The 25,769-nt window shown below is 41.4% G+C and overlaps 2 protein-coding genes across 9 annotated transcripts in view; one reads left to right on the top strand and one right to left on the bottom strand.

The window, feature by feature from the left end:
- Window positions 1–1,558: 1,558 nt before the first annotated feature.
- Window positions 1,559–23,286, top strand: lpar2a (lysophosphatidic acid receptor 2a). 6 transcript variants are annotated; one of them, XM_071410846.1, is made up of 7 exons: window positions 1,559–1,993; window positions 16,058–16,429; window positions 16,698–16,815; window positions 17,017–17,168; window positions 17,271–17,449; window positions 17,765–18,031; window positions 21,263–23,286. In XM_071410846.1, the coding sequence occupies exons 2-7, from the start codon at window positions 16,128–16,130 to the stop codon at window positions 21,334–21,336; spliced, it is 1,092 nt and encodes a 363-aa protein (XP_071266947.1). In that variant the 5' UTR covers window positions 1,559–1,993; window positions 16,058–16,127; the 3' UTR covers window positions 21,337–23,286. The 6 variants fall into 6 exon arrangements, with proteins under 6 accessions (XP_071266947.1, XP_071266953.1, XP_071266979.1 ...); XM_071410852.1 differs by having other exon boundaries at window positions 1,560–1,993; window positions 16,123–16,429; XM_071410878.1 differs by lacking the exon at window positions 1,559–1,993 and adding an exon at window positions 2,657–2,829 and having other exon boundaries at window positions 16,123–16,429; window positions 17,765–18,027; window positions 21,259–23,286.
- LOC139581246 (pre-B-cell leukemia transcription factor 1-like) overlaps window positions 22,131–25,769 on the bottom strand; it is a 46,457-nt gene continuing 42,818 nt past the window's right edge. For all 3 annotated transcript variants that reach the window (XM_071410810.1, XM_071410817.1, XM_071410825.1), the window contains one exon: window positions 22,131–25,726. The gene's annotated coding sequence lies outside the window, so the exon portion shown is untranslated. The remainder of the gene's footprint in view (window positions 25,727–25,769) is intronic.

Raw genomic sequence — 25,769 nt, 5'->3', positions numbered from 1 at the left:
GAACACTTATGAGTATGGAGGGCTGAATTTTCTGGACTTTACTACCTAAATACTTTTAAGATATATTGAATAAAACAATTCCTAAGAAGACCCACTTCTATGTGAAGTGTTATTCCTCATGTCTTCTCTACTTTTGGTGGCCTTAACTTCATGTTGGTTTGCAATTATAATATTGACCAAGTTCCAGTGAAACTCTCTGCTTTTCATCGGCAGGTTTTCTTGTCATGGTCCTTAATTTATAAGCATAATTTTTCTCCACACAGATATATATGGAATAATCGGGATATATTGTATAAAATACTTTTGTTATTAGAATATTGGTTCTGAAATAATATCCTAGTGGTGAGTCAACTTGTAAATGCAGAGTTTTTTTACTTAGTTATGAGGAATTCTTATCACTTTACAAGGTCCCTGTAACACCTACAGATTTTGCAATTGTTTTAGATGCCATTCCCTCAGGTGTTGCTTTATTATTCAGGAACGTGTCAAGACCTGACCCCCAGAACCTAGCTTCCGTTAACCCTGTTGACTCATCAGTAGGAAAGATTTGTTTCTCTTTTGGTTCATTCAACAACAGGGATACAAACCTTGTTTCAGCAGGATGTTGTATCTATACCTTATGTCATGCCTTATTGGAACAGTTTTATTGATAATATCTGTTGAAAAAAGTTTGGATGTTGCCACACACATACCTACTTGGTAACAAAATTAAGTAAGTTTCCTTTAAAATGATTCATAAATATGATCCTGCCAACCACTATATGAAGAGGTTTAAGAAAAACAAACTCAAATTGTACCAGAAACGATGTTGCTATTATAAATTATAGATTTATAATTGAACACATTTATGAAGATTTTATACTATTGTGGAGAGATGTACTGCTTGGATTCTTTACCTACGATAAAATAGTTTCAACTTATTTCTATGTCATTCATTTCATTATTCTTTTGGCCAAATTCCATATTCACAAATGCAAATTTACAAACAAAACACCACATTTTCTTACCTTACAAAAATAAATTGAACTACAAAACACAAAAAAGCTGTTACACTTAGAATTCTATGTATGTCCCTTAAGGTCCTGACATTGTACCCCCTAGCACAATTGTCCTTTGTATATTATTTATATATACACTTGTGTTCCCCATGTACTTTCTGTATTGATTTGTTGTTAATAAAAAATATATAATTTTAAAAAAGGAGGAAGGAATGATTTATTTTTTTCTACTTCATGATTGTTTTTATTGATATTTGTAAGTGCTTTAAAAAGTCACAAGGTACATGAACAATTACAGATCAACAGCATTCAAAATGGTTTTCATTTTATTTACTCATACAGGAATCCATGTTGGCAGCTCTTGTACTCAACCATCTCCTCTGGCTTGAACCACAGGCCAATCTCCTTTTTGGCACTATCAATCAAGGAATGATTTAAATGGACCACCCTTGACTGGAAATTCGTCACTCGTTCATCCCGCGATGATTGTGTTTTCAGCCACCGGTGGCTTGTGGGTGCTTTATATGCGCTACATTCAATTATGAGTGCATGTCTACTTATATTATTATTAATATATACCTACTGTTTGAAAGCTAGCAAATGAATTAGCTAACTAACGTTAGCCTGCCTAGCTGGAACTTCTGAAGAAAAATGTTTTATTTCTACAATTTCCAAAAGATAACCAAACAAACATTTACTTTTTACGTAGTAGTACAATATCTAACTTATTTGCATTCGTTTTTACTTACACTTCTATGTTGACTTCTCCAATGATGTTGTTTAAGTTTTCGCGGACTTTTCTTAGCGGATGTACAATCGTCGCAAATTGAATTATGGGGAGTTTCAGGCCCGGGAGTGAACATAATAGTACACTCGCAAAGCCAACTAAAAACGAAGGCTGAGGGGCTTAAGTTGCAAACTTCCCTTGCTTGGCTAATCATTTGGACCACCCACCAAGATGGCGACAGGGATTCCCCCAAGGGCATAAAGAGAGGGTAAGTGAACGAGGGTGTGTCATAAGTGATTTGATCGTAACCCAAGGTTATCTACCCACGTTCGCATATTGCCAATACATGGACCGTTTATTTCCGGGTTGCATCCGGTTTTTATGGATCAACATCACATAACCACTAGCACTCAGTGCGCACAGGGAGCAGCGACAACGTCATCACATTATCCTAAAACATGGCAGACTTTGGATGAATATAAAATGTCAAAGGTGCAATATGCAGAAATCGCTCTGCCATTTCCTGCTTGCACAATTTCCAATAGTTTGCCTAATTTCAGTTTATGTAATAAAACATGCAGTTTATAGTATCATTGTAACATCTAAACTGCTGTGAAATATATTTTCAATAACCAACATTTATTGTATAGGGTTTTGAAGCTGGTGTACAAAATCGAAAGTAAAAGATGCAAAAATGTAACTCAGGGAAGCATAGAAATAGCGCACATAGAACAGATCTAGCGCTTTTTAGACTTGCTTTCGACGTGTGACAGATCTATAACTTACATTTCGATGTAAATTTGGTCAGGCCTCCAAAAACTTACATATAAATTTAACTTAGACATCTTTACTGACTTTGGCTGTAGGTGGTATCTTATTGGTTATTTGACTTGTTTATGTGGCCGTGTATGGAATTTGTCATTCTGGGCCGGGCGTCAGTTAATCTGCAGTACCGAAGCAAAACTGTAGGAGCAGTCAAAACCGTGCTTTTAGACCGGAACCCTGGCCCCTGAGGGCGAAAAGGTACATTTACCTGTTGGAAGTGTTCAACATATAAATTGAATATCGGGTTATATTGGAGGGGAACGTTGTTCTAAAACAGCGGTAAGCAACTGAATGTTTATTATTATAGGCCTACGCATGATTATTCTTGGTTGTATAATGTGGGTTTCGGTAATTCAATTACAAACTCACGTCAGGTCCAGCGTTGATCAAATTGTGTGTAGTCAGATATGACAATCACAGTAGCCTACTTTTAGTCGCTGTATTTATTCTGAAAAAAATCTGCGCTTGTTTTGTCATAAGAGTTAAAACAAAGCTTTAACTTCTTAATTGACCTAGACGTCATTCCGTAAACCTTTCCGATTTTCTTCAAGTACTACCGTACCTTCAGTCCTTGTTTTACTGTAACCGTACTTTGTGCCTTTGTTTTATTCCCTCTGTAAAATCAGGTGTAAACAATGTCACGTAGACCTTTTTATGTTTGTTCAAGAAAATGTAAAGTTTAACTATAAGGTTTGGTGTTTTGGTCTAGCACAATGTTCTAAGTTTAACTTGAAAAACTGGATATCTGTCAAATTGTTCTTTTGCAACAGTGCGCAGCGCGATCAGATAGTTTATTCACACAAATTATTAGAATACAATTCAGCAACCTGGTGTCAGAGCATTTCGTATTATTCTGTACGTAAATATGAGTACTGCATTTAGTATGTTACATTTCATATGGTATGAATTCATTTGTGTATGCCCATCACCCATTTATATGATTATTTACAAATTACATTTGTATTATATGTTATGAATTTGTTAACATATATATTTTGCAAATTCGGAACATAGTGTATATGTTATGACTTCTAGCTAGGTGGCTAGCTCGCTATCGTTATCTAGGCTAGGGATTAGGGTTATGTTTAAGTTTAGGAGTTAGGGTAAAGGTAATAGTTAGCTAAAAGAGTTAAGGTTATGGGAAGTGTTAGCTAACATGCTAAGTAGTTCCAAAGTAGCTAAAAAGTAGTAAATAGTTGAAAAGTTGCTAAAAGGCTAAAATTGTCCATGATGAGATTCGAACTCGCAACACTTTGGGTTGCTAGGCATTCACGTTATACCCATCCACCCTGACCAACTCCCCTCTTTTAGTTTTTGACTTATTTAACCATAGCAAATGTAAAATATTACTAAAAGGAGTGTCTCGGATTTCGTTCCAAAATGATACGAAATGCTTTGAGACCAGGCTGAGTTCACACACTCAACCTGCACTCTGCTGGTTGACACATGCCTTTTTGTGGGAGAAACCATCCCATAATAGGCCTAAGGGGGTAGAATCAGTGGAGGCAACTACTGTCAGTAAGCCTATATCACATCTGGCACAGGGTGTCTAGTATAGGGCTCCCGAGTGGCGCAGTGGTTTAAGGCACAGTGGTTTACTGCATCTCAGTGCAAGAGGCATCACTACAGTCCCCGGTTCGAATCCAGGCTGTATCACATCCGGCCGTGATTGGTTGTCCCATAGGGCGGCGCACAATTAGCCCGGGTTTGGCCGGGGTAGGCTGTCATTGTAAATAATAATTTGTTCTTAACTGACTTGCCTAGTTAAATAAAATAAAAATAGAAAACAGTAGTGCCTACTGCCTACCTCTGTATAGGGGTTTTCAGCAGTTAGCTTCGCCCACAGCTGGCTCTGTGTGAACTGCAATTACGATGCTGTGTTTTAACGTTTTTTCAATATATATGGCCCTTATCTTTCATATCAGCAAGAAAGAATCTTTCAAAGAAAAAATATGCCTGTTACTGTAACAGATTTGCACAGATCCTTACGATGTGTGTGGTCATTTCCATGTAAAAGTTTATAGAAGCATATAAAATTGGGTGTTAAATGAAAGCTATGAGTCTTTTTTTATTTTTTATATTAAGGCATGTATACATTTTTCAACAATATTCCATTCAATAAATGTGGAATAAGCAAAGGCTTTGATTTATTGTCAGATGAAAAAGGGGTTTAGAAAATATCTACCAGAAAAAAGTCTTAAAAGGTATTAGAAATACCCCTGCCAAGTTATCAACACTTATATTTAGTTCAGGATATTTTTTCTGCCTTCTGTAAGTTTAAGAAACATTGCCTTGTGTCTTGAAATTCGGTTACCAAAAACCCACATATCTTTAAGATATTTAAGATTCCTCATGAGGAGGGAGAATAATGAAAGTTCACAGAAGTAACAAGTAAAGGTAGACCTATCAATTAGTTATAGTTGTTTTACGGATATTCATCTTGATTATGAATTATTACCAAATTGGTAACAGATTTGCAAAAAATCAGCAACGGAAGTTCTGCAATTTAAATGGCTACAATAGGAAATCAAAGTAGTCACAAACCACAATTGGGTCACTGGCTACTGTCCTCCTTTCCGCTGATAACTGTTTTCTTTCTGTCGTCTGGACAAAGCAAGATTAAAAAGTCTGGCCAAATTAACCCTGGCTTTGATTTCAACGTCCACAGACGTCTGAACCGGCCTTCATTTGCCCAAACATTACTCTCGTACGCAGACACTTCTGGCTTAATCGGCCAAGCAATCAGCTCCCACAAATCCTTCCCCCAACCCCCCCAGTACATTAGCACACCACAAGCACAGAGCCACGCCTTGCACTTGTGTGATTCGCTAAAATTAAGTGATGACAAATACTTTACTCAGTAGGTTACTCCCATATAATTCAATGGTCACTCCCACTAACACCAACTTTGAGTGGTTGATACCCCAGGCTTATATGCGCTCTGCGCAATAGCCTGGGGACGAGGTTAGCCAAGCATAGACGTCGATGATTGGTTCAGATTTGGTACGGTCCGGATGGAAGTTTGGACAGCACAGTACAGTAAATAAAAGTATAGTTCAGTAGAGTAGACTATAGTTCACTACAGTTAGTTATTAGGATCCCAACTAGTCACTGCACATGCAGCAGCTACTCTTCCTGGGGTCCACATAAAACATACAAATGCATGACAAAGTACAGAACAGTTATAAACGAGAACAACATTGCATGAAATTCTATATATAAAATAAGAGTTATAAATTGGAACGACACCAAGCGACAACAAAAATACAATTTACACACTATTCCAATATACATAAACATATTCCTATGTACAGTATAGTTAAATTAGAACTTTAGAAAGAGGATAGGCATTGTGATACAATGTTTTTTTAATCTGTTTTCTAAAGCGAAACTTGCTTTTTGCCTGACTAACCTCTGGTGGCAGAGCATTCCATAACTGAGTGACGCATGAATTCTGTTTTTGTTTTGGGTACGGTGAAGAAACCCATAGTGGTGTGTCTGGTGGGGTATGTACAGTACCAGTCAAAAGTTTGGACGCACCTACCAATTCAAGGGTTTTTCTTTATTTTTACTATTTTCTACATTGTAGAATAATAGTAAAGACACAAACTATAAAATAACACATGTAGTAACCAAAAATGTGTTAAACAAATCAAAATATATTTTATATTCTTCAAAGTAGCCACGCTTTGCCTTGATGACAGCTTTGCACACTCTTGGCATTCTCTCAACCAGCTTCACTTGGAATGCTATTCCAACAGTCTTGAAAGAGCTCCCACATATGCTGAGCACTTGTTGGCTGCTTTTCCTTCAATTGGGTTGAGGCCAGGTCATCTGATGCAGCACTCCATCACTCGCTTTCTTGATCAAATAGCCCTTACACAGCCTGGAGGTGTGTTGGGTCATTGTTCTGTTGAAAAACAAATGATAGTCCCACTAAGCCCAAACCAGATGGGATGGCGAATCGCTGCAGAATGCTGTGGTAGCCATGCTGGTTAAGTGTGCCTTGAATTCTAAATATGTCACAGACCGTGTCACCAGCAAAGCACCATCACACCTCCTCCTCCATGCTTCACGGTGGGAACCACACATGCAGAGGTCATCCGTTCACCTACTCTGTGTCTCACAAAGACACGGCGGTTGGAACCAAAAATCTCAAATTTGGACTCATCAGACCAAAGGACAGATTTCCACCAGTCTAATGTCCATTGCTCGTGTTTCTTGGCCCAAGCAAGTCTCTTCTTATTATTGGTATCCTTTAATAGTGGTTTCTTTGCAGCAATTTGAGGCCTGATTTACACAGTCTCCTCTGAACAGTTAATGTTGAGATGCGTCTGTTACTTGAACTTAGTGAAGCATTTATTTGGGCTGCAATTTATGAGGCTGGTAACTCTAATGAACTTACCCTCTGTAGCAGAGGTAACTCTGGGTCTTCCTTTCCTGTGGCGGTCCTCATGAGAGCCAGATTCATCATAGCGCTTGATGGTTTATGCGACTGCACTTGAAGAAACTTTCAAAGTTCTTGAATTTTTCCGGACTGACATTCATGTATTAAAGTAATGATGGACTGTTAGTCTTTGCTTATTTGAGCTGTTCTTGCCATAATATGGACTTAGTCTTTTACCAAATAGGGCTATCTTCTATATACCCCCCCCCCACCTTGTCACAACACAACTGATTGGCTCAAACGTATTAAGGAAAGAAATTCCACAAATTAACTTTTAACAAGGCACACCTGTTAATTGAAATGCATTCCAGGTGGCTACCTCATGAAGCTGGTTGGGAGAATGCCAAGAGTGTGCAAAGCTGTCATCAAGGCAAAGGGTGGCTACCTTGAAGAATTTCAAATATAAAATATGTTTTGATTTGTTTAACACTTTTTTGGTTACTACATGATTCCATATGTGTTATTTCATAGATTTTTATATCAAATCAAATCAAATGTATTTATATAGCCCTTCTTACATCAGCTGATATCTCAAAGTGCTGTACAGAAACCCAGCCTAAAACCCCAAACAGCATCCAATGCAGGTGTAGAAGCACGGTGGCTAGGAAAAACTCCCTAGAAAGGCCAAAACCTAGAGAGGAATCAGGCTATGAGGGGTGGCCAGTCCTCTTCTGGCTGTGCCGGGTGGAGATTATAACAGAACATGGCCAAGATGTTCAAATGTTCATAAATGACCAGCATGGGCAAATAATAATAATCACAGTAGTTGTCGAGGGTGCAGCAAGTCAGCACCTCAGGAGTAAATGTCAGTTGGCTTTTCACAGCCGATCATTAAGAGTATCTCTACCGCTCCTGCTGTCTCTAGAGAGTTGAAAACAGCAGGTCTGGAACAGGTAGCACGTCCGGTGAACAGGTCAGGGTTCCATAGCCGCAGGCAGAACAGTTGAAACTGGAGCAGCAGCACGGCCAGGTGGACTGGGGACAGCAAGGAGTCATCATGCCAGGTAGTCCTGAGGCATGGTCCTAGGGCTCAGGTCCGCCGAGAGAGAGAGACAGAGAGAATTAGAGAGATCATACTTAAATTCACACAGGACACCGGATAAGACAGGAAAAGTACTCCAGATATAACAAACTGACCCTAGCCCCCCGACACATAAACTACTGCAGCATAAATACTGGAGGCTGAGACAGGAGGGGTCAGGAGACACTGTGGCCCCATCCGATGATACCCCCAGACAGGGCCAAACAGGAAGGATATAACCCCACCCACTTTGCCAAAGCACAGCCCCCACACCACTAGAGGGATATCTTCAACCACCAACTTACCATCCTGAGACCGAGTATAGCCCAAGGGGGGCGCCAACCCAGACAGGAAGATCACGTCAGTGACTCAACCCACTCAAGTGACGCACCCCTCCTAGGGACAGCATGAAAGAGCACCAGTAAGCCAGTGACTCAGCCCCTGTAATAGGGTTAGAGGCAGAGAATCCCAGTGGAGACAGGGGAACCGGCCAGGCAGAGACAGCAAGGGCGTTTCGTTGCTCCAGAGCCTTTCCGTTCACCTTCACACTCCTGGGCCAGACTACACTCAATCATATGACCCACTGAAGAGATGAGTCTTCAGTAAAGACTTAAAGGTTGAGACCGAGTCTGCGTCTCTCACATGGGTAGGCAGACCATTCCATAAAAATGGAGCTCTCTAGGAGAAAGCTCGGCCTCCAGCTGTTTGCTTAGAAATTCTAGGGACAATTAGGAGGCCTGCGTCTTGTGACCGTAGCGTACGTGTAGGTATGTACGGCAGGACCAAATCGGAAAGATAGGTAGGAGCAAGCCCATGTAATGCTTTGTAGGTTAGCAGTAAAACCTTGAAATCAGCCCTTGCCTTAACAGGAAGCCAGTGTAGGGAGGCTAGCACTGGAGTAATATGATCAAATGTTTTGGTTCTAGTCAGGATTGTAGCAGCCGTAGCAGCCGTATTTAGCACTAACTGAAGTTTATTTAGTGCTTAATCCGGGTAGCCGGAAAGTAGAGCATTGTAGTAGTCTAACCTAGAAGTAACAAAAGCATGGATACATTTTTCTGCATCATTTTTGGACAGAAAGTTTCTGATTTTTGCAATGTTACGTAGATGGAAAAAAGCTGTCCTTGAAACAGTCTTGATATGTTCGTCAAAAGAGAGATCAGTGTCCAGAGTAACGCCGAGGTCCTTCACAGTTTTATTTGAGACGACTTTACAACCATTAAGATTAATTGTCAGATTCAACAGAAGATCTCTTTGTTTCTTGGGACCTAGAACAAGCATCTCTGTTTTGTCCGAGTTTAAAAGTAGAAAGTTTGCAGCCACCCACTTCCTTATGTCTGAAACACAGGCTTCTAGCGAGGGCAATTTTGGGGCTTCACCATATTTCATTGAAATGTACAGCTGTGTGTCATCCGCATAGCAGTGAAAGTTAACATTGTTTTCGAATGACATCCCCAAGAAGTAAAATATATAGTGAAAACAATAGTGGTCCTAAAACGGAACCTTGAGGAACACCGAAATTTACAGTTAATTTGTCAGAGGACAAACCATTCACAGAGACAAACTGATATCTTTCCGACAGATAAGATCTAAACCAGGCCAGAACTTGTCCGTGTAGACCAATTTGGGTTTCCAATCTCTCCAAAAGAATGTGGTGATCGATGGTATCAAAGGCAGCACTAAGGTCTAGGAGCACGAGGACAGATGCAGAGCCTCGGTCTGATGCCATTAAAAGGTCATTTACCACCTTCACAAGTGCAGTCTCAGTGATATGATGGGGTCCAAAACCAGACTGAAGCATTTCGTATACATTGTTTGTCTTCAGGAAGACAGTGAGTTGCTGCGCAACAGCTTTTCTAAAACTTTTGAGAGAAATGGAAGATTCGATATAGGCCGATAGTTTTTTATATTTTCTGGGTCAAGGTTTGGCTTTTTCAAGAGAGGCTTTATTACTGCCCCTTTAAGTGAGTTTGGTACACATCCGGTGGATAGAGAGCCGTTTATTATGTTCAACATAGGAGGGCCAAGCACAGGAAGCAGCTCTTTCAGTAGTTTATTTGGAATAGGGTCCAGTATGCAGCTTGAAGGTTTAGAGGCCATGATTATTTTCATCATTGTGTCAAGAGATATAGTACTAAAACACTCAATTGTCTCTCTTGATCCTAGGTCCTGGCAGAGTTGTGCAGACTCAGGACAACTGAGCTTTGGAGGAATACGCAGATTTAAAGAGGAGTCCGTAATTTGCTTTCTAATGATCATGATCTTTTCCTCAAAGAAGTTCATGAATTTATTACTGCTGAAGTGAAAGCCAGCCTCACTTGGAAAATGCTGCTTTGTAGTTAGCTTTGCGACAGTATCAAAAATAAATTTAGGATTGTTCTTATTTTCCTCAATTAAGTTGGAAAAATAGGATGATCGAGCAGCAGTAAAGGCTCTTCGATACTGCACGGTACTGTCTTTCCAAGCTAGTCGGAAGACTTCCAGTTTGGTGTGGCGACATTTCCGTTCCAGTTTTCTAGAAGCTTGCTTCAGAGCTCGGGTATTTTCTGTATACCAGGGAGCTAGTTTCTTATGACAAATGTTTTTAGTTTTTAGGGGTGCAACTGTATCTAGGGTATTGCGCAAGGTTAAATTGAGTTCCTCAGTTAGGTGGTTAACTTATTTTTGTCCTCTGACATCCTTGGGTAGGCAGAGGGAGTCTGGAAGGGCATCAAGGAATCTTTCTGTTGTCTGAGAATTTATAGCACGACTTTTGATGCTCCTTGGTTGGGGTCTGAGCAGATTATTTGTTGCGATTGCAAACGTAATAAAATGGTGGTCCGATAGTCCAGGATTATGAGGAAAAACATTAAGATCCACAACATTTATTCCATGGGACAAAACTAGGTCCAGAGTATGATAGTGACAGTGAGTAGGTCCAGAGACATGTTGGACAAAACCCACTGAGTCGATGATGGCTCTGAAAGCCTTTTGGAGTGGGTCTGTGGACTTTTCCATGTGAATATTAAAATCACCAAAAATGTGAATATTATCTGCTATGACTACAAGGTCCGATAGGAACTCAGTGAGGAACGCTGTATATGGCCCAGGAGGCCTGTAAACAGTAGCTATAAAAAGTGATTGAGTAGGCTGCATAGATTTCATGACTAGAAGCTCAAAAGACGAAAACGTCTTTTTTTTTTTTTTTTGTAAATTGAAATTTGCTATCGTAAATGTTAGCAACACCTCCGCCTTTGCGGGATGCACGGGGGATATGGTCACTAGTGTAACCAGGAGGTGAGGCCTCATTTAACACAGTAAATTCATCAGGCTTAAGTCATGTTTCAGTCAGGCCAATCACATCAAGATTATGATCAGTGATTAGTTCATTGAATATAACTGCTTTTGAAGTGAGGGATCTAACATTCAGTAGCCCCATTTTGAGATGTGAGGTATCACGATCTCTTTCAATAATGGCAGGACTGGAGGAGGTCTTTATCCTAGTGAGATTGCTAAGGCGAACACCGCCATGTATAGTTTTGCTCAACCTAGGTCGAGGCACAGACACGGTCTCAATGGGGATAGCTGAGCTGACTACACTGACTGTGCTAGTGGCAGACTCCACTAAGCTGGCAGGCTGGCTAACAGCCTGCTGCCTGGCCTGCACCCTATTTCATTGTGGAGCTAGAGGAGTTAGAGCCCTGTCTATGTTGGTAGATAAGATGAGAGCACCCCTCCAGCTAGGATGGAGTCCGTCACTCCTCAGCAGGCCAGACTTGGTCCTGTTTGTGGGTGAGTGCCAGAAAGAGGGCCAATTATCTACAAATTTGATCTTTTGGGAGGGGCAGAAAACAGTTTTCAACCAGCGATTGAGTTGTGAGACTGTTGTAGAGCTCATCACTCCCCCTAACTGGGAGGGGGCCAGAGACAATTACTCGATGCCGAAACATCTTTCTAGCTGATTTACACGCTGAAGCTATGTTGCGCTTGGTGACCTCTGACTGTTTCATCCTAACATCGTTGGTGCCGACGTGGATAACAATATCTCTATACTCTCTACACTCGGCAGTTTTAGCTTTAGCCAGCACCATCTTCAGATTAGCCTTAACGTCGGTAGCCCTGCCCCCTGGTAAACAGTGTATGATCGCTGGATGATTCGTTTTAGGTCTAATACTGCGGGTAATGGAGTCGCCAATGACTAGGGTTTTCAATTTGTCAGAGCTAATGGTGGGAAGCTTCGGCGTCTCAGACCCCGTAACGGGAGGAGTAGAGACAAGAGAAGGCTCGGCCTTAGACTCCGACTCGCTGCTTAATGGGGGAAAACCGGTTGAAAGTTTCTGTCGGCTGAATGAGCGACACCGGTTGAGCATTCCTACAGCATTTCCCTCCAGAAGCCATGAGAAAGTTGTCCGGCTGCGGGGACCGTGCGAGGGGATTTATACTAACGTTACTATCTGTACTTACTGGTGGCACAGACGCTGTTTCATCCTTTCCTACACTGAAATTACCCTTGCCTAACGATTGCGTCTGAAGCTGGGCTTGTAGCACAGCTATCCTCGCCGTAAGGTGATCGTTCTCCTGTATATTATGAGTACAGCCAATGCAATTAGAAGTCATCATGTTAATGTTACTACTTAGCTTCGGCTGTTGGAGGTCCTGACGAACCATGTCCAGATAAAGCTTCCGGAGTGAAAAAGTTGAATGAAAAAAAAGTTGAGTGAGGGAAAAACAAAAAATATAAACGGTAATTAAATGTCTTCACTATTATTCTACAATGTAGAAAATAGTACAAATAAAGAAAAATGAATGAGTAGGTGTACTTTTGACTGGTACTGTATATCTGTTTTGAAGTGTATGCAAATAGATTATACAAGTCGTTTGGCATTTTCAACACATGTTTCTTAAAAAGACTAGAGAAGTAGTACATTTCTCCTCAAACCTCAACCATGAAAGACTATCATGCATGTTGTTGATGTTAGTTCTGTGTCAAAGCATGGCCCCAGTGATGTACTGGGCCGTACGCACTACCCTCTGTAGCGCCTTACGGTCAGATGCCGAGAAGTTGCCATACCAGGCGGTGATGCAACCGGTCAAGATGCTCTCGATGGTGCAGCTGTATAACTTTTTGAGGATCTGAGGACCCATGCCAAATATTTTCAGTCTCCTAAGGGGGAAAAGGTTTTGTTGTGCCCTCTTCACGACTGTCTTGGTGTGTTTGGACCATGATAGTTCGCTGGTGATGTGGACACCAAGGAACTTGAAGCTCTCAACCTGCTCCACTACATCTCCGTTGATGTTAATGGGGGCCTGTTCGGCCCGCCTTTTCCTGTAGTCCACGATCAGCTCCTTTGTCTTGCTCACGTTGAGGGAGAGGTTGTTGTCTTGGCACCACACTGCCAGTTCTCTGACCTCTCTATAGGCTGTCTTATCGGTGATCAGGCCTACAACTGTTGTGTCGTCAGCAAACTTAATGATGGCGTTGGAGTCGTTTGGCCACGCAGTCGTGGGTGAACAGGGAGTACAGGAGGGGACTAAGTACACAACCCTGAGGGGCCCCAGTGTTGAGGATCAGCGTGGCAGACGTCTTGTTGCCTACCCTTACCACCTGGGGGCGGCCCGTCAGGAAGTTCAGGATCCAGTTGCAGAGGAAGGTGTTTAATCCCAGGGTCCTTAGCTTAGTGATGAGCTTCGTGGGCACTATGGTGTTGAACGCTGAGCAGTAGTCAATGAACAGCATTCTCACATAGGTGTTCCTTTTGTCCAGGTGGGAAAGGGCAGTGTGGAGTGCGATTGCGTCATCTGTGGATCTGTTGGGATGGTATGCGAATTGGATTGAGGGTATTGTCGGGGTAGGTTCCTTGTCAATCATTGGCTTATTGGCGAAATCAGCAGTCAGACAATATCATCTTTAAGTAAATCAATCAAACCTTTATTAATGCAATTGCAGACAGAAGTGACAATGGAAACGCAGCACGTATGTTTCACAGTAAGTCCTGCACCCCACCTAAAAGCACAGCTGATTTTATACATCACTCCCTAGTGGTATGATCACCTACGTCAATGTATGTATACAGCAATATGCTGAGATTACCTTATAAGGTAACCTAGTACAGTAGTTTCTCTGAATTCATTAGCATTGTCCACTGTCACACAAGATCAAAATGTCAATACCAGACAGTGGTTACTTCTCTTTATCAAGTTTCGGTCTGACTCCGACCTAGCCTGCAAGCACACTCTTGCAACAGCTAGGGCTTAACCACAAAGACTAATATATACAGTTGAAGTTGGAAGTTTACATACACCTTAGCCACATTTTTTTCACAATTCCTGACATTTAATCCTAGTAAAAATTCCCTGTCTTAGGTCAGTTAGGATCACCACTTTATTTTAAGAATGTAAAATGTTAGAATAATAGTAGAGAATGATTAATTTCAGGTTTTATTTATTTCATCACATTCCCAGTGGGTCAGAAGTTTACATGCACTCAATTAGTATTTGGTAGCATTGCCTTTAAGTTGTTTAACTTGGGTCAAATGTTTCAGGTAGTCTTCCACAAGCTTCCCACAATAATTTGGGTGAATTTTGGCCCATTCCTCTTGACAGAGCTGGTGTAACTGAGTCAGGTTTGTAGGCCTCCTTGCTTGCAAACGCTTTTTCAGTTCTGCCCACAAATTTTCTATTGGATTTAAGTCAGGGCTATGTGATGGCCACTCCAATACCTTGACTTTGTTGTCCTTAAGCCATTTTGCCACAACTTTGGAAGTATGCTTGGGGTTATTGTCCATTTGGAAGACCCATTTGCGACCAAGCTTCAACTTCCTGACTGATGTCTTGAGATGTTGCTTCAATATATCCACATAATTTTCCTACCTCATGATGCCATCTATTTTGTGAAGTGCACCAGTCCCTCCTGCAGAAAAGCACCCCCACAACATGATGCTGCCACCCCCGTGCTTCACGGTTGGGATGGTGTTCTTCAGCTTGCAAGCATCCCCCTTTTTCCTCCAAACATAACAATGGTCATTTTGGCCAAACCGTTATATTTTAGTTTCATCAGACCAGAAGACATTTCTCCAAAAAGTACGATCTTTGTCCCCATGAGCAGTTTGAAACTGTAGTCTGGCTTTTTTTATGGCGGTTTTGGAGCAGTGGCTTCTTCCTTGCTGAGCGGCCTTTCAAGTTATGTCGATATAGGACGAGTTTTACTGTGGATATAGATACTTTTGTACCTGTTTCCTCCAACATTTTCACAAGGTCCTTTGCTGTTGTTCTGGGATTGATTTGCACTTTTCGCACCAAAGTACGTTCATCTCTAGGCGACAGATTGCTTGTACATATGAATGTGGTACCTTCAGGCGTTTGGAAATTGCTCCCAAGGATGAACCAGACTTGTGGAGGTCTATAATTTTTTCCCATGATGTCAAGCAAAGAGGCACTGAGTTTGAAGGTAGGCCTTGAAATACATCCACAGGTACACCTCCAATTGACTCAAAGTATGTCAATTAGCCTACTCGAACCTTCTAAAGCCAGAACATCATTTTCTGGAATTTTCCAAGCTGTTTAAAGGCACAGTCAACTTAATGTATGTAAACTTCTGACTCACTGTGGTACAGTGAATTGTAAGTGAAATAATCTGTCTGTAAACAATTTTTGGAAAAATGACTTGTCATGCACAAAGTAATGTCCTAACCAACTTGCCAAAACTATAGTTTGTTAACAAGAAATTTGTGGAGTGGTTGAAAAACGAGTTTTAATGACTCCAACCTAAGTGTATGTAAACTTCCGACTTCGACTGTATGTCCGTGTGGGAATACTAACTCTAAAATAACCCTATAAAGGTGTGTAGTAATATAGCCTTTTATTTTATTGTTATGAAAGATCGGTTTCCAAAACCGTACCGCAAGCGATCCATGTTAACGTTTAGAGCAAGCATCGGGGCTCTTAACGAAAGTCACCTGGATACCTTCATCAATAGGCGCGGAAGGTAGTTAGCATCTATGAATGGGCCAAGTAATGCCATACAGAGAAGACCTTCATTTGACTTTACTTTTTCCTTTCAGCTCCTAGCGGGCAAGGGCCTCACACCTACTTTTACCGAATTCCATTCTATTCTGTCTGTCTCCAGCCGCCATGGAGAGCGGTGGCAGGGGAAACACGTGCGACTACAGCCACAACGTCACCTTCTTCTACGATTACGTAGGTAAGGAGATCAGCAGAGACTGGCGTGTCAGGGACTGTGTGGTAGTGGTCCTGGGCCTGACCATCTGCCTCATTATGATCCTGTCCAACATAATGGTGATGGCGGCCATCTTCATCAACCGACGCTTCCACTTCCCCATCTACTTCCTGCTAGCCAACATGGCCGCTGCGGACCTGTTCGCCGGCATGGCCTACACCAACCTCGTGCTCAACACAGGACCCTGGACCATCAGGTAGGGCGGACAGTAGTCTAGAGAGGCCGGGTCAGTAACCGGAGGGTCACTGGTTCGAATCAGTGTCCTAGATACCTGCCGTTGTGCCCTTAAGCAAAGTTAACCCTCAACTGCTCTATGGGCACTACACTGTGGCTGACCGTGACTTCCAACTTCTCAGTAGGTGTTTGTAATGTATGTGTGTGTCTCGAGTGGGTTTGGATAAAAGACATACTAATCTCAGTGTCTCTGTGACAGTTGACAACAGAGGAATCTTCTTCTTCTTCAGGCTGTCCAAGCAGCAATGGTTCATTAGGAATGCTCTGGTGGACATGAGCCTGACGGCGTCTGTGGCCAACCTGCTGGCTGTGGCGGTGGAGCGTCACCAGACCATAATTACCATGCAGGTAAAAAAAACGAACTACTCTAACAGACTCCAAAGCCTTTCCTTTGGCTTTAAATTAGTCAGGCTGTTCTTTTAGTATCTTGTGTTTGTACTTGTTTTTATCATTCTATTCTATTTGTATTATTTTTATCATGTACATTGATTTGCGGTCTCTGTATGTACGTACTGTGTTATACGTTTATTTTTTATTATGATTATGCAGCTGCACAGCAAGATGACCAACCGGCGTGTGGTGCTGCTGATCGTGTGCATCTGGGCAGTGTCTATCATCATGGGGCTGATCCCTTCCATGGGGTGGAACTGTGAGTGCCAGCTTAGCGACTGCTCAATCATCGCCCCGCTCTACAGCCGCAGGTAACCAGCTAGGTCTAGGATCAGGTCCCCCTTGTCCATATAATGTTATTTAAAGGGCAAAGCTGATCCTAAACCAGCAGTCCTACTCTGTTTCTTCTCCAGGTATATGATCTTCTGGGCGTCTCTCAACCTGCTCACCTTTTCTGTCATGGTGGCTATGTACGCACGCATCTATGTCTACGTGAGACGTAAGGGTAAACGGATGTCTCAGCACAGCTCCCACCATCTGAGGCACAACGAGACTGTCTTTAACCTCATGAAGACTATCTCTATTGTACTGGGTGAGTGGGATCTGGAACTGGCCTGGAACGTACACTTCCAAGAGGATGTGATGCTATTGAACCTAATACTGTTCAACAATCGTGCCATTTTATTTGACTGTTTCTATTCTCAAATCATTTCCATTCCATGCACATCCCTACTTACTCATTGCTAAAAGGTACCTAACCTTTTTCCAGATCTATGCAACTCTCTAAAACATACATACTATTGTACGGTTATGGGGAACATAATCGTTTGTTTTAATTGACAAGTGAATGGCATGGGTATGGCATATCCTCTCATGTTTTCCTCCTTGGCTTCCCTCCTCTCCCTAGGTGTGTTTGTCATCTGTTGGACGCCGGGCCTGATGACTCTGTTGCTAGATGGGATCATGGGTAAAGACAGCCATGCCTTGACCTATGAGAAGTACTGTCTGATCCTGGCTGAGTGTAACTCCCTGGTTAACCCTATTATATACTCCTTCCGGGACGAGGAGATGAGAAGGACCTTTAAGTGTATCCTGTGCTGCCTGTGCAGGAGGAGCTCTGACCACCAGGGGGAGCAGTCCCCTGTGGAGTTCAACACACTGCAACCAGAGGTAGGTTACCACAGAAAGATTACAGGTCAACTCTTTCAACAAAAATAATATTGTGATTCCTGTCATCCTATCTCCTTACCTCCTCAACTGTATTATAGGACTAGGTCCAAGGTCCCCCTCTTTGGACCTTCTTGTCTAATGGGTTTTGAGAACGAGGCGAGAGGGTGCAAAGAATCAAGTAAAGATTGAGACAGGCTTTTTGTTGTTCTTCAACATCTAAAAATGTGCTTTTACTTCACAACGATTTACCATTCTGGCTCACATGACACGTTTCCTCTTTTGTTTCTGTCCCTCAGTGTGTTTCACCTCGATTTTAATTTCTTACAATAATTCAGAAGCTGGTACTGCCAAGGGGTGACCAATCATCTTTTTCTTTACCCCAAACTGCTCTGGCTTGAACTTTGACTGACTGACACATATTCCAACTACTTATTCCAATGGATTATTTGATGGGAATATCAGTTTAGTTGGTGGATGTGGTGCTATGCTTGTAACCGCTCTCTCTGCTTGGTGCTCTTCTGCAACTTTTTTTCCACAATCAAAATTTGAATACCTTATCTTTTCCTACGGGAGAACAAACTTTAGACCGAGAGACTACATACAGCTAAACCATTGTGTAATATTTTCTCCAGAATGCGTTGGTTTGGATTTTAAGGGGCTCTACGTTGTGACAAAATAGATTTGTCTGCCATCATTACATGATTTCTGAAAGAAAACACATTTGAGAGCTATGTATTTAAACGGTGACTCTATAATTTCCTGCCTTATCTCATGCCTCTTCACCTTTCACCTTTGCATCTCCCTTTAGACTTTAACCTAACACTTGTGACTGTCACAGCGTGCTGCTATCTTTGTGAACAATTACTATTTATGATATTGAGCAATATTGTGTGTCTGCCTCTACGCAGAGATACAGTGCCTTCAGAAAGTATCAACAATAAAAAATATATACAGGATATCTATATAAATTATTCATAGCCCTTGACTTATTTCACATTTTGTTGTGTTAGTCTGAATTCAAAATGTATTAAATATGTTTTTTTCTCACCCATCTACACATAATACCCCATAATGACAAAGTGAGAAAAAAAAATGTAGAAATTTTAGTAAATGTATTGAAAATATTCAATTTACATACAGTACCAGTCAACTTTGGACACACCTACTCATTCCAGAGTTTTTCATCTTTACTATTTTCTACATTGTAGAATAATAGTGAAGACATCAAAACTATGAAATAACACATTTGGAATCATGTAGTAACCAAAAAAGTGTTAAATAAATCAATCTTTTTTATATTTGAAGAAACTCAAAATAGCCACCCTTTGCCTTGACTTGAATCCCATTAAATCTGTGTAAAGACTTAAATTGCTGTTCACCGTCGCTCCACATCAACACTGAAGAAAAATATAAATGCAACATGTAAAGCTGAAATAAAAGATCCCAGAAATGTTCTATACTCAAAAAGCTTTTCTCGCTGATGTTTTGCACAGATTTTGTTTACATCCCTGTTAGTGAGCATTTCTCCTTTTGGCCAAGATAATTCATCCAGCTGACAGGTGTGGCATACCAATAAGATGTTTAAACAGCATGGTCATTACACAGGTGCACCTTGTGCTGGGGACAATAAAAGGCCACTCTAAAATGTGCAGTTTTGTCACACCACACAATGCCACAGATGTCTGAAGTTTTGAGGGAGCTTGCAATTGGCATGATGGTGGCAGGAATGTCCACCAGAGCTGTTGCCAGATAATTGTTAATTTCTCTACCATAAGCCAGCTCCATTTTAGAGAATTTAGCAGTACCTTCAACCGGCCTCATAACCACAGACCCCATGTATGGCATGTGTGGTTTGCTGATGTCAAAGCTGTGAAAAGAGTGCCATTGGTGGCGGTGGGGTTATGGTATAGACAGGCATAAGCTACGGACAACAAACACAATCGTATTTTATCGATGGCAATTTGAATGCACAGAGATACCGTGACGAGATCCTGTCGTGCCATTCATCCGCCGCCATCATCAGCATGATAATGCACAGCCCCATGTAACACGGATCTGTACACAATTCCTGGAATCTTGAAAACATCCCAGTTCCTCCATGGCCTGCATACTCAGACATGTCACCCATTGAGCATGTTTTGGATGTTCTGGATCGATGTGTACGACAGCATGTTCCAGTTCCCGCCCAATATCCAGCAACTTCACACAGCCAGTGAAGAGAAGTGGGACAACATTCCACATGCCACAATCAACAACCTGATCAACTCTATGCGAAGGAGATGTCACGTTGCATGAGGCAAATGGTGATCACACCAGATACTGACTAGTTTTCTGACCCACGGCCCCTACTTTTTTTGCATATCTGTATTTCCTGTAATGGGAAATCCATAGATTAGGGCTTAATGAATTTGACGCCATACAGATATACAGATACGCCACAGTAAAGTTGATGAAATACTGTGCCATTATGCAGCATTTAAAAGATGGCCTTTTAAAATCCAGAGATACTCTCGAATGTCTTGATTATAGACTACCAACTTTTGCTTTCCTATTTCTATCATAAGTGTTAACCACTAGCCATAGGCCTAATAACACATTCAACTGCCAATTTACTGTTATTTCCCTTCACGTGGTCTAGCCTATATTATCATTCCGTTTAATTACATTGGTCGATTTCATAATACTGATACTCTGTTGGTGCAGAAACATAAAGGAAAGGGGGATACCTAGTCAGTTGTTCAACTGAAATGTGTCTCCCGCATTTAACCCAACCCTTCTGAATCAGAGAGGTGCGTGGGGCTGCCTTAATCGGACAAAATTCTAACTAGAATAGTACACCATATTTAAAGGGTTTATTGAATAAACTCACCGAGAAATATTGGCTCGCAAGTGGAAGGGTTTTTAGCGGTTGAGTTATTTATTCAGCGCGCGCAAGGGAACCACACCTGCAAAGGCCGGAATGCACCTTCATAAGGTAAGTCTGAATACCAACTACTGAGAAGTGAAAAGGAAAGACGTAAGAAATACCTAATTTCCTAAGTCATAATCGGGACCTTCGTCATTATGGGTTATTGTGTGTACTGTAGATAGGTGAAACAAGAGATTGAATTCAGGCTGTAACACAAAATGTGGAGTAAATCAAGGGGTATGAATACTTTCTGAACGCAGAGGTTACTATACGATTAATATTGTTCAACAGTAAAGACGATATTGTGTGTCTGCTCCCCACAGGTAGATAATGGTTGTGAAGTAAAATCAGAGGAGAAAGCCAACTTTACTGCCTTCCAGCTGATAAAGACAGAGTGGTGACAAGCCTCTTCACCCTGACAGCTGGATTAAATCATATTGACACCATGGACATTAAGATCTACAGCCACTTATGAATGTAGGCCTCTATTCAATCTGTCGCTGAAGCGTTACAAATTGCGCCATAGAAATTTAAAGATGATTTCCGATTAACATATGAAGCGTTTACTGTGAATGCGTCTCTGCTAATGCGGGAACATTGCGTTTACATTTAAATCGCTGAACTTCCGTGATACAGATTGAATAAAGCCGTTAGTGGGGTTGAAACAGGAGGACAATGGACGGGACAATATGGTTATTTATGACGCAATACTGTCGTGTGTACATTTTGGGATGCTTGTTTGTACGTGTACAGTATGTTTTTGTTTATCTAGATGCGTTACACTAATACTGGGATATTCATAAACATCCAAACTGTTTAGGGAAAGACTACCTCCATGTGCCACAGTTCAATTCTGTGATACATTATAACGAGCCATGAGATGCTTTAAAAATACCAGCATGGGGATATAGGGAAGCCTGGAATTTAAGCTGAATATCACCCTTTCACCATTTACTAGAAGTGAAACTGCGTGACATTCGATTATGCATGCATACATTTTGCGTACGGGTGGTCCTGTGAATCGAACCCACAACCCTGGCATTGCAAGCGCCATGCTATACCTACTTAGCTACAGAGGCGGGTTTCAATTATGAAAAACGGAGTTTAAATGTATTTGGCTAAGGTGTATGTAAAACACCATCAAATGGTGGTGACTAATCATTGACTAATCATAAAAATAAAAACCAACCCCAAATAATGAAAAGCACAATTATTTTATTCATTTTTTTCTTCTAATAAGGAACACTACAACTTGTCATTCTTTTTACTCGTTCTAGAACAATTCTAAAGTTGAGGTATAAAATGAGTTCGTACAGACTCACAGGTCTTGAAACAGTGGGGTTTTATATACAAGAGACAGAGGTAGAGACAAGCGGGGGTATTTCAAATACAGGGGGACGAAGAAGAGGGAGCAATATACAAAGATACTAACAAAACAAAGTGACAAAGGCTTTAATGTATCGTTTGATTTGGTGCTGTGGAATTCTACGGTCGCAGATATAATATTATGTGGTAGAATCCTACAGTATGTGACTCAATATTGGCCCAACCTGTATAGGAGTAGCTCCATTTTTACGTTTAACTGTATCGTTACTATAAAATACTGTGAGAACACAAAATATTTAAAAAATAGGGTCAATCCAGACAAAATGGCCGAAGTTAAATGGATAAGGGAAATCAACGGATTTCTAAAAATGTGAGAGAAAGAGATGTTTTTCCCCCCCAGTTGAGGTAAGGGCTGATTAAATGCATTCACGGTATATGCTAGCAAGATGGCCAACAATGGCTCTTGCATTAATTCAGCGGTTATTGCTAAAATGCGGTTTCACAAAAGTTCCAATTGGAATTCACACAGTACCAAACACAACTACAATACCCATAACCCCCACACTGCAACCCCAATTAACAAAAAGACCAAGTTAAAATATGAAAATAATCATTTTTAAAAAACGAACAAATTAACTTGCCCCAACTTCAAGAGAACATTAGACCAAACAATCAGGCAACTCACCCAAAAATAAAGCAGAGGGTTTATAAAAAGAGAAACGAACATTCCACAATCTGTACAGTGACATCCATTTACGACTGGTAGAAAAAGACAAGACTAATTTGGTGTAGTAGTGGTAGCATTATTTGTAAGATATAATAAGGTATATGAAATGTTTATAATAACAGTAAACAAGGACACTAATTTGGGTAATACAATATAAGAGTTCTCTGTAACGATGTCTGTATATATCTGTTTAATATATAGTTTGTCCTTTATCAAAATGCCCGGTACTCTTAACAGTTGATGTATGATTGTAAATAACAATTTTAAGCTGAATAAAAATAAAATGAAATCAGAGAAACTGAAGACTACCTTGTTTATCGTAATAAAACCAGTGGTGCCTTTTTGGTAACAGTTATTAACAGAGTAAAGCCCTTGCTGATTGGCCAAATCATAGAGCTAAACCAATAGGATGCAGATTCTGAGATGGAGTAAAGGGAGAAAACAACATGACTTCCCATGGAACAGGTGCTCTCTACGGCAACGATGCTCTGTCGTCTCCTCAGCAACAATACAATCAATTCTTTAGCACTAGTGTGACAGACATAACAGCCCCCCCCCCCCCCATATAACCCCAAACTTAAACGACATGAGGCCAGACAACACCATAAAAATACAAATACAATTCCCTCTACCCCAAAACGGAAAACTTTTTATTCACCAACTTTTTTGTGTGAAATATAATCATCATAATTACATTATTGATAACTGGTATTTTTGGTACGATGCAAAGTTGTAGTGTGGCCTGTGAGCAAAACAGATTATTATGAGTAGATGAGAGTTTAAGCCCTGTCTCGACCGGGAACTTCCACCTGAGTCCTGTTCAGTAGGGCACAACGTAGCAAAATGGGTTGCAACCAAAAACACACATTCCTATTGGATAAGTTCAGGTAGTAGCATCTACCTGTATCACTCGGTTTTAAAATGTTTTCGCCCTACTGAACAATACCCTGCTAGTGGGGAGGCCAAAGTTTTTAAATACACCAAAGACGAACTGATTAAAAAAAATGTAAAGGCTGAATGTACTCCATAACCTCTATGTGACTTCACGCACTTCGGTGCATGCCCCAGCAAAGTTCTGATCCAGAGACCGTTTGGTGGAGTATAAACCCAGGGTCCTATTCATTAGTGTACACCGAAAGTGAAACGTTTTGCACCGTAGCAAAAATGTTTAGTAATGGCAAAAAAAACATTTATTGTTGGACAAATTCAGGTAAGTCCCTGTTTCAGCCAGTTTGGTTCCTAATGAATACGGCCCAGCATTACCCCGTAAGGCTGGGCTGTATTCATTAACCCATCCCGATTGAAACATCTAAGAACTCTGTACATACAGCATAACGCATTACTCCTTTTTGGTCTGTGTCTTTGAGAAAACAAAAGTGAAGAAGCTAAATAACTGGAATATTTAAATGAGAACCATCACTGAACACCTAAAAAGCCTACATGCATTGGAAGACGGTCACAAATATTTTTTTAACATTTTCATGTCACATTTTGTCCCCCCTATGACATAGCCATCTCTCTGCCCCAAAATGTATTTCATTCCACCCATTTCACCATCCCAACACCACATTTAAGTTCTATAAATAAACTTTGTTTATTTGGTGGCTGGTGCATTTCTTTGTGAAACACTAGAAAGAAAAAGGCTACAATCAACTAAAAGTAGTTGACAGAGGAAAGTAAACGCCTACAAAAGAGTCTATAGCTTTTGATGACTAACCGAAGGGGGACGCAATAGAAACGACCTCTGGAGGACTAAAGAGGATCGCTCATTTCCCCGCTCCATCTTCAGTCCTGCACTCAAGCCAACTGTATGCTCAACTCCCCAGAACTACTGTCGCCAGGTAGACGCACCTGTAAAAAGGTGCAAAAGTTTGTGCTTGACAGATCTGTGTCCACCTTCCATACGAGGGGTTGTAAAAGTGGGGGGTGTGTGTGCATGTCTGACCTATAATGCACTCAGTCAATACTAAAAGACGTGAGAAACAACAGCGGTGTCTTTGTGTTACTAGTTGGTTCTCAGAGGAACAGAAGGGGGGTGAAAACTATCAGGTTGGGGGAAGGAGGAGAGAGGACATCACTTTGGTACAAGCAAGGTGAGCAGAGCTCGTCCTGTGATCCGTATCGCCAGAGTGTGTGTGTGTGTGTGTGACCACTATCACACGCATCAACACCAGAACCTCACAAGGGATAGGTAATGGGCAGGCTGTGAACACTGTGGAGTTGACATGAGCATTTACACAGGTAATGTACAGACATCATCAGTGATCATCACCTGCCCTACACAGCCAGGTTGGGTTAGTAGTTCCCCAAAGGTCAAAGGTCCTGGAGGCGGCGAGGGGTTATGATGTCATGATCAGGCGCCAGTCAGTCTCCTCATTCAATATGAAGACAAAAACAAACCTCCAGAATTTCTGTAGTGTGGAAGGTAAATGTCTTCTGTTTACTTGTCCATCTTAACAGTCCACAGAAGTGTGTGTTTGAGAGTGTGTATGTGTGTGTATACACAGCGCCTGGCATGAGTTGCCCAGTCCGGACCGGTAGTGGAGAGGTAGGCAGGAAGGAGGATGGGGGGGGGGGGGGTAAGTGGGTAGTCCGAGCATATCCCAAAAGAAAGAGGTCTCTTGTGGTGGAGGAAGAGGGGTGTCTCAGTTGGAGGTGTCAGAGTGGACGCTGCCAGGGGGACCTGGTGGAGAAATGACACAGGAGGGGTGGGTGTTGTCCTGCCAGCTGTTGCTAGTCTAGAAGGCAAGAACCAGGAGAGAAAAACAAAGATGTCAATTT

The sequence above is a fragment of the Salvelinus alpinus genome, chromosome 1, assembly GCF_045679555.1.
Source record: "Salvelinus alpinus chromosome 1, SLU_Salpinus.1, whole genome shotgun sequence".
Taxonomy (NCBI): domain Eukaryota; kingdom Metazoa; phylum Chordata; class Actinopteri; order Salmoniformes; family Salmonidae; genus Salvelinus; species Salvelinus alpinus.
The sequence above is the reverse complement of the archived record's forward strand: the minus strand, read 5'-3'. Positions and strand labels throughout refer to the sequence as shown.

What these genes read in the sequence shown, in the direction of transcription:
- lpar2a (XM_071410846.1), top strand. Translation starts at nt 16,128, where the DNA reads ATGGAGAGCGGTGGCAGGGGAAACACGTGCGACTACAGCCACAACGTC. An exon ending in AGACCATAATTACCATGCAG is followed by an intron (nt 16,816 to 17,016) that starts GTAAAAAAAACG and finishes ATGATTATGCAG; the next exon opens with CTGCACAGCAAGATGACCAA. An exon ending in CACACTGCAACCAGAGGTAG is followed by an intron (nt 18,032 to 21,262) that starts GTTACCACAGAA and finishes CCCCACAGGTAG; the next exon opens with ATAATGGTTGTGAAGTAAAA.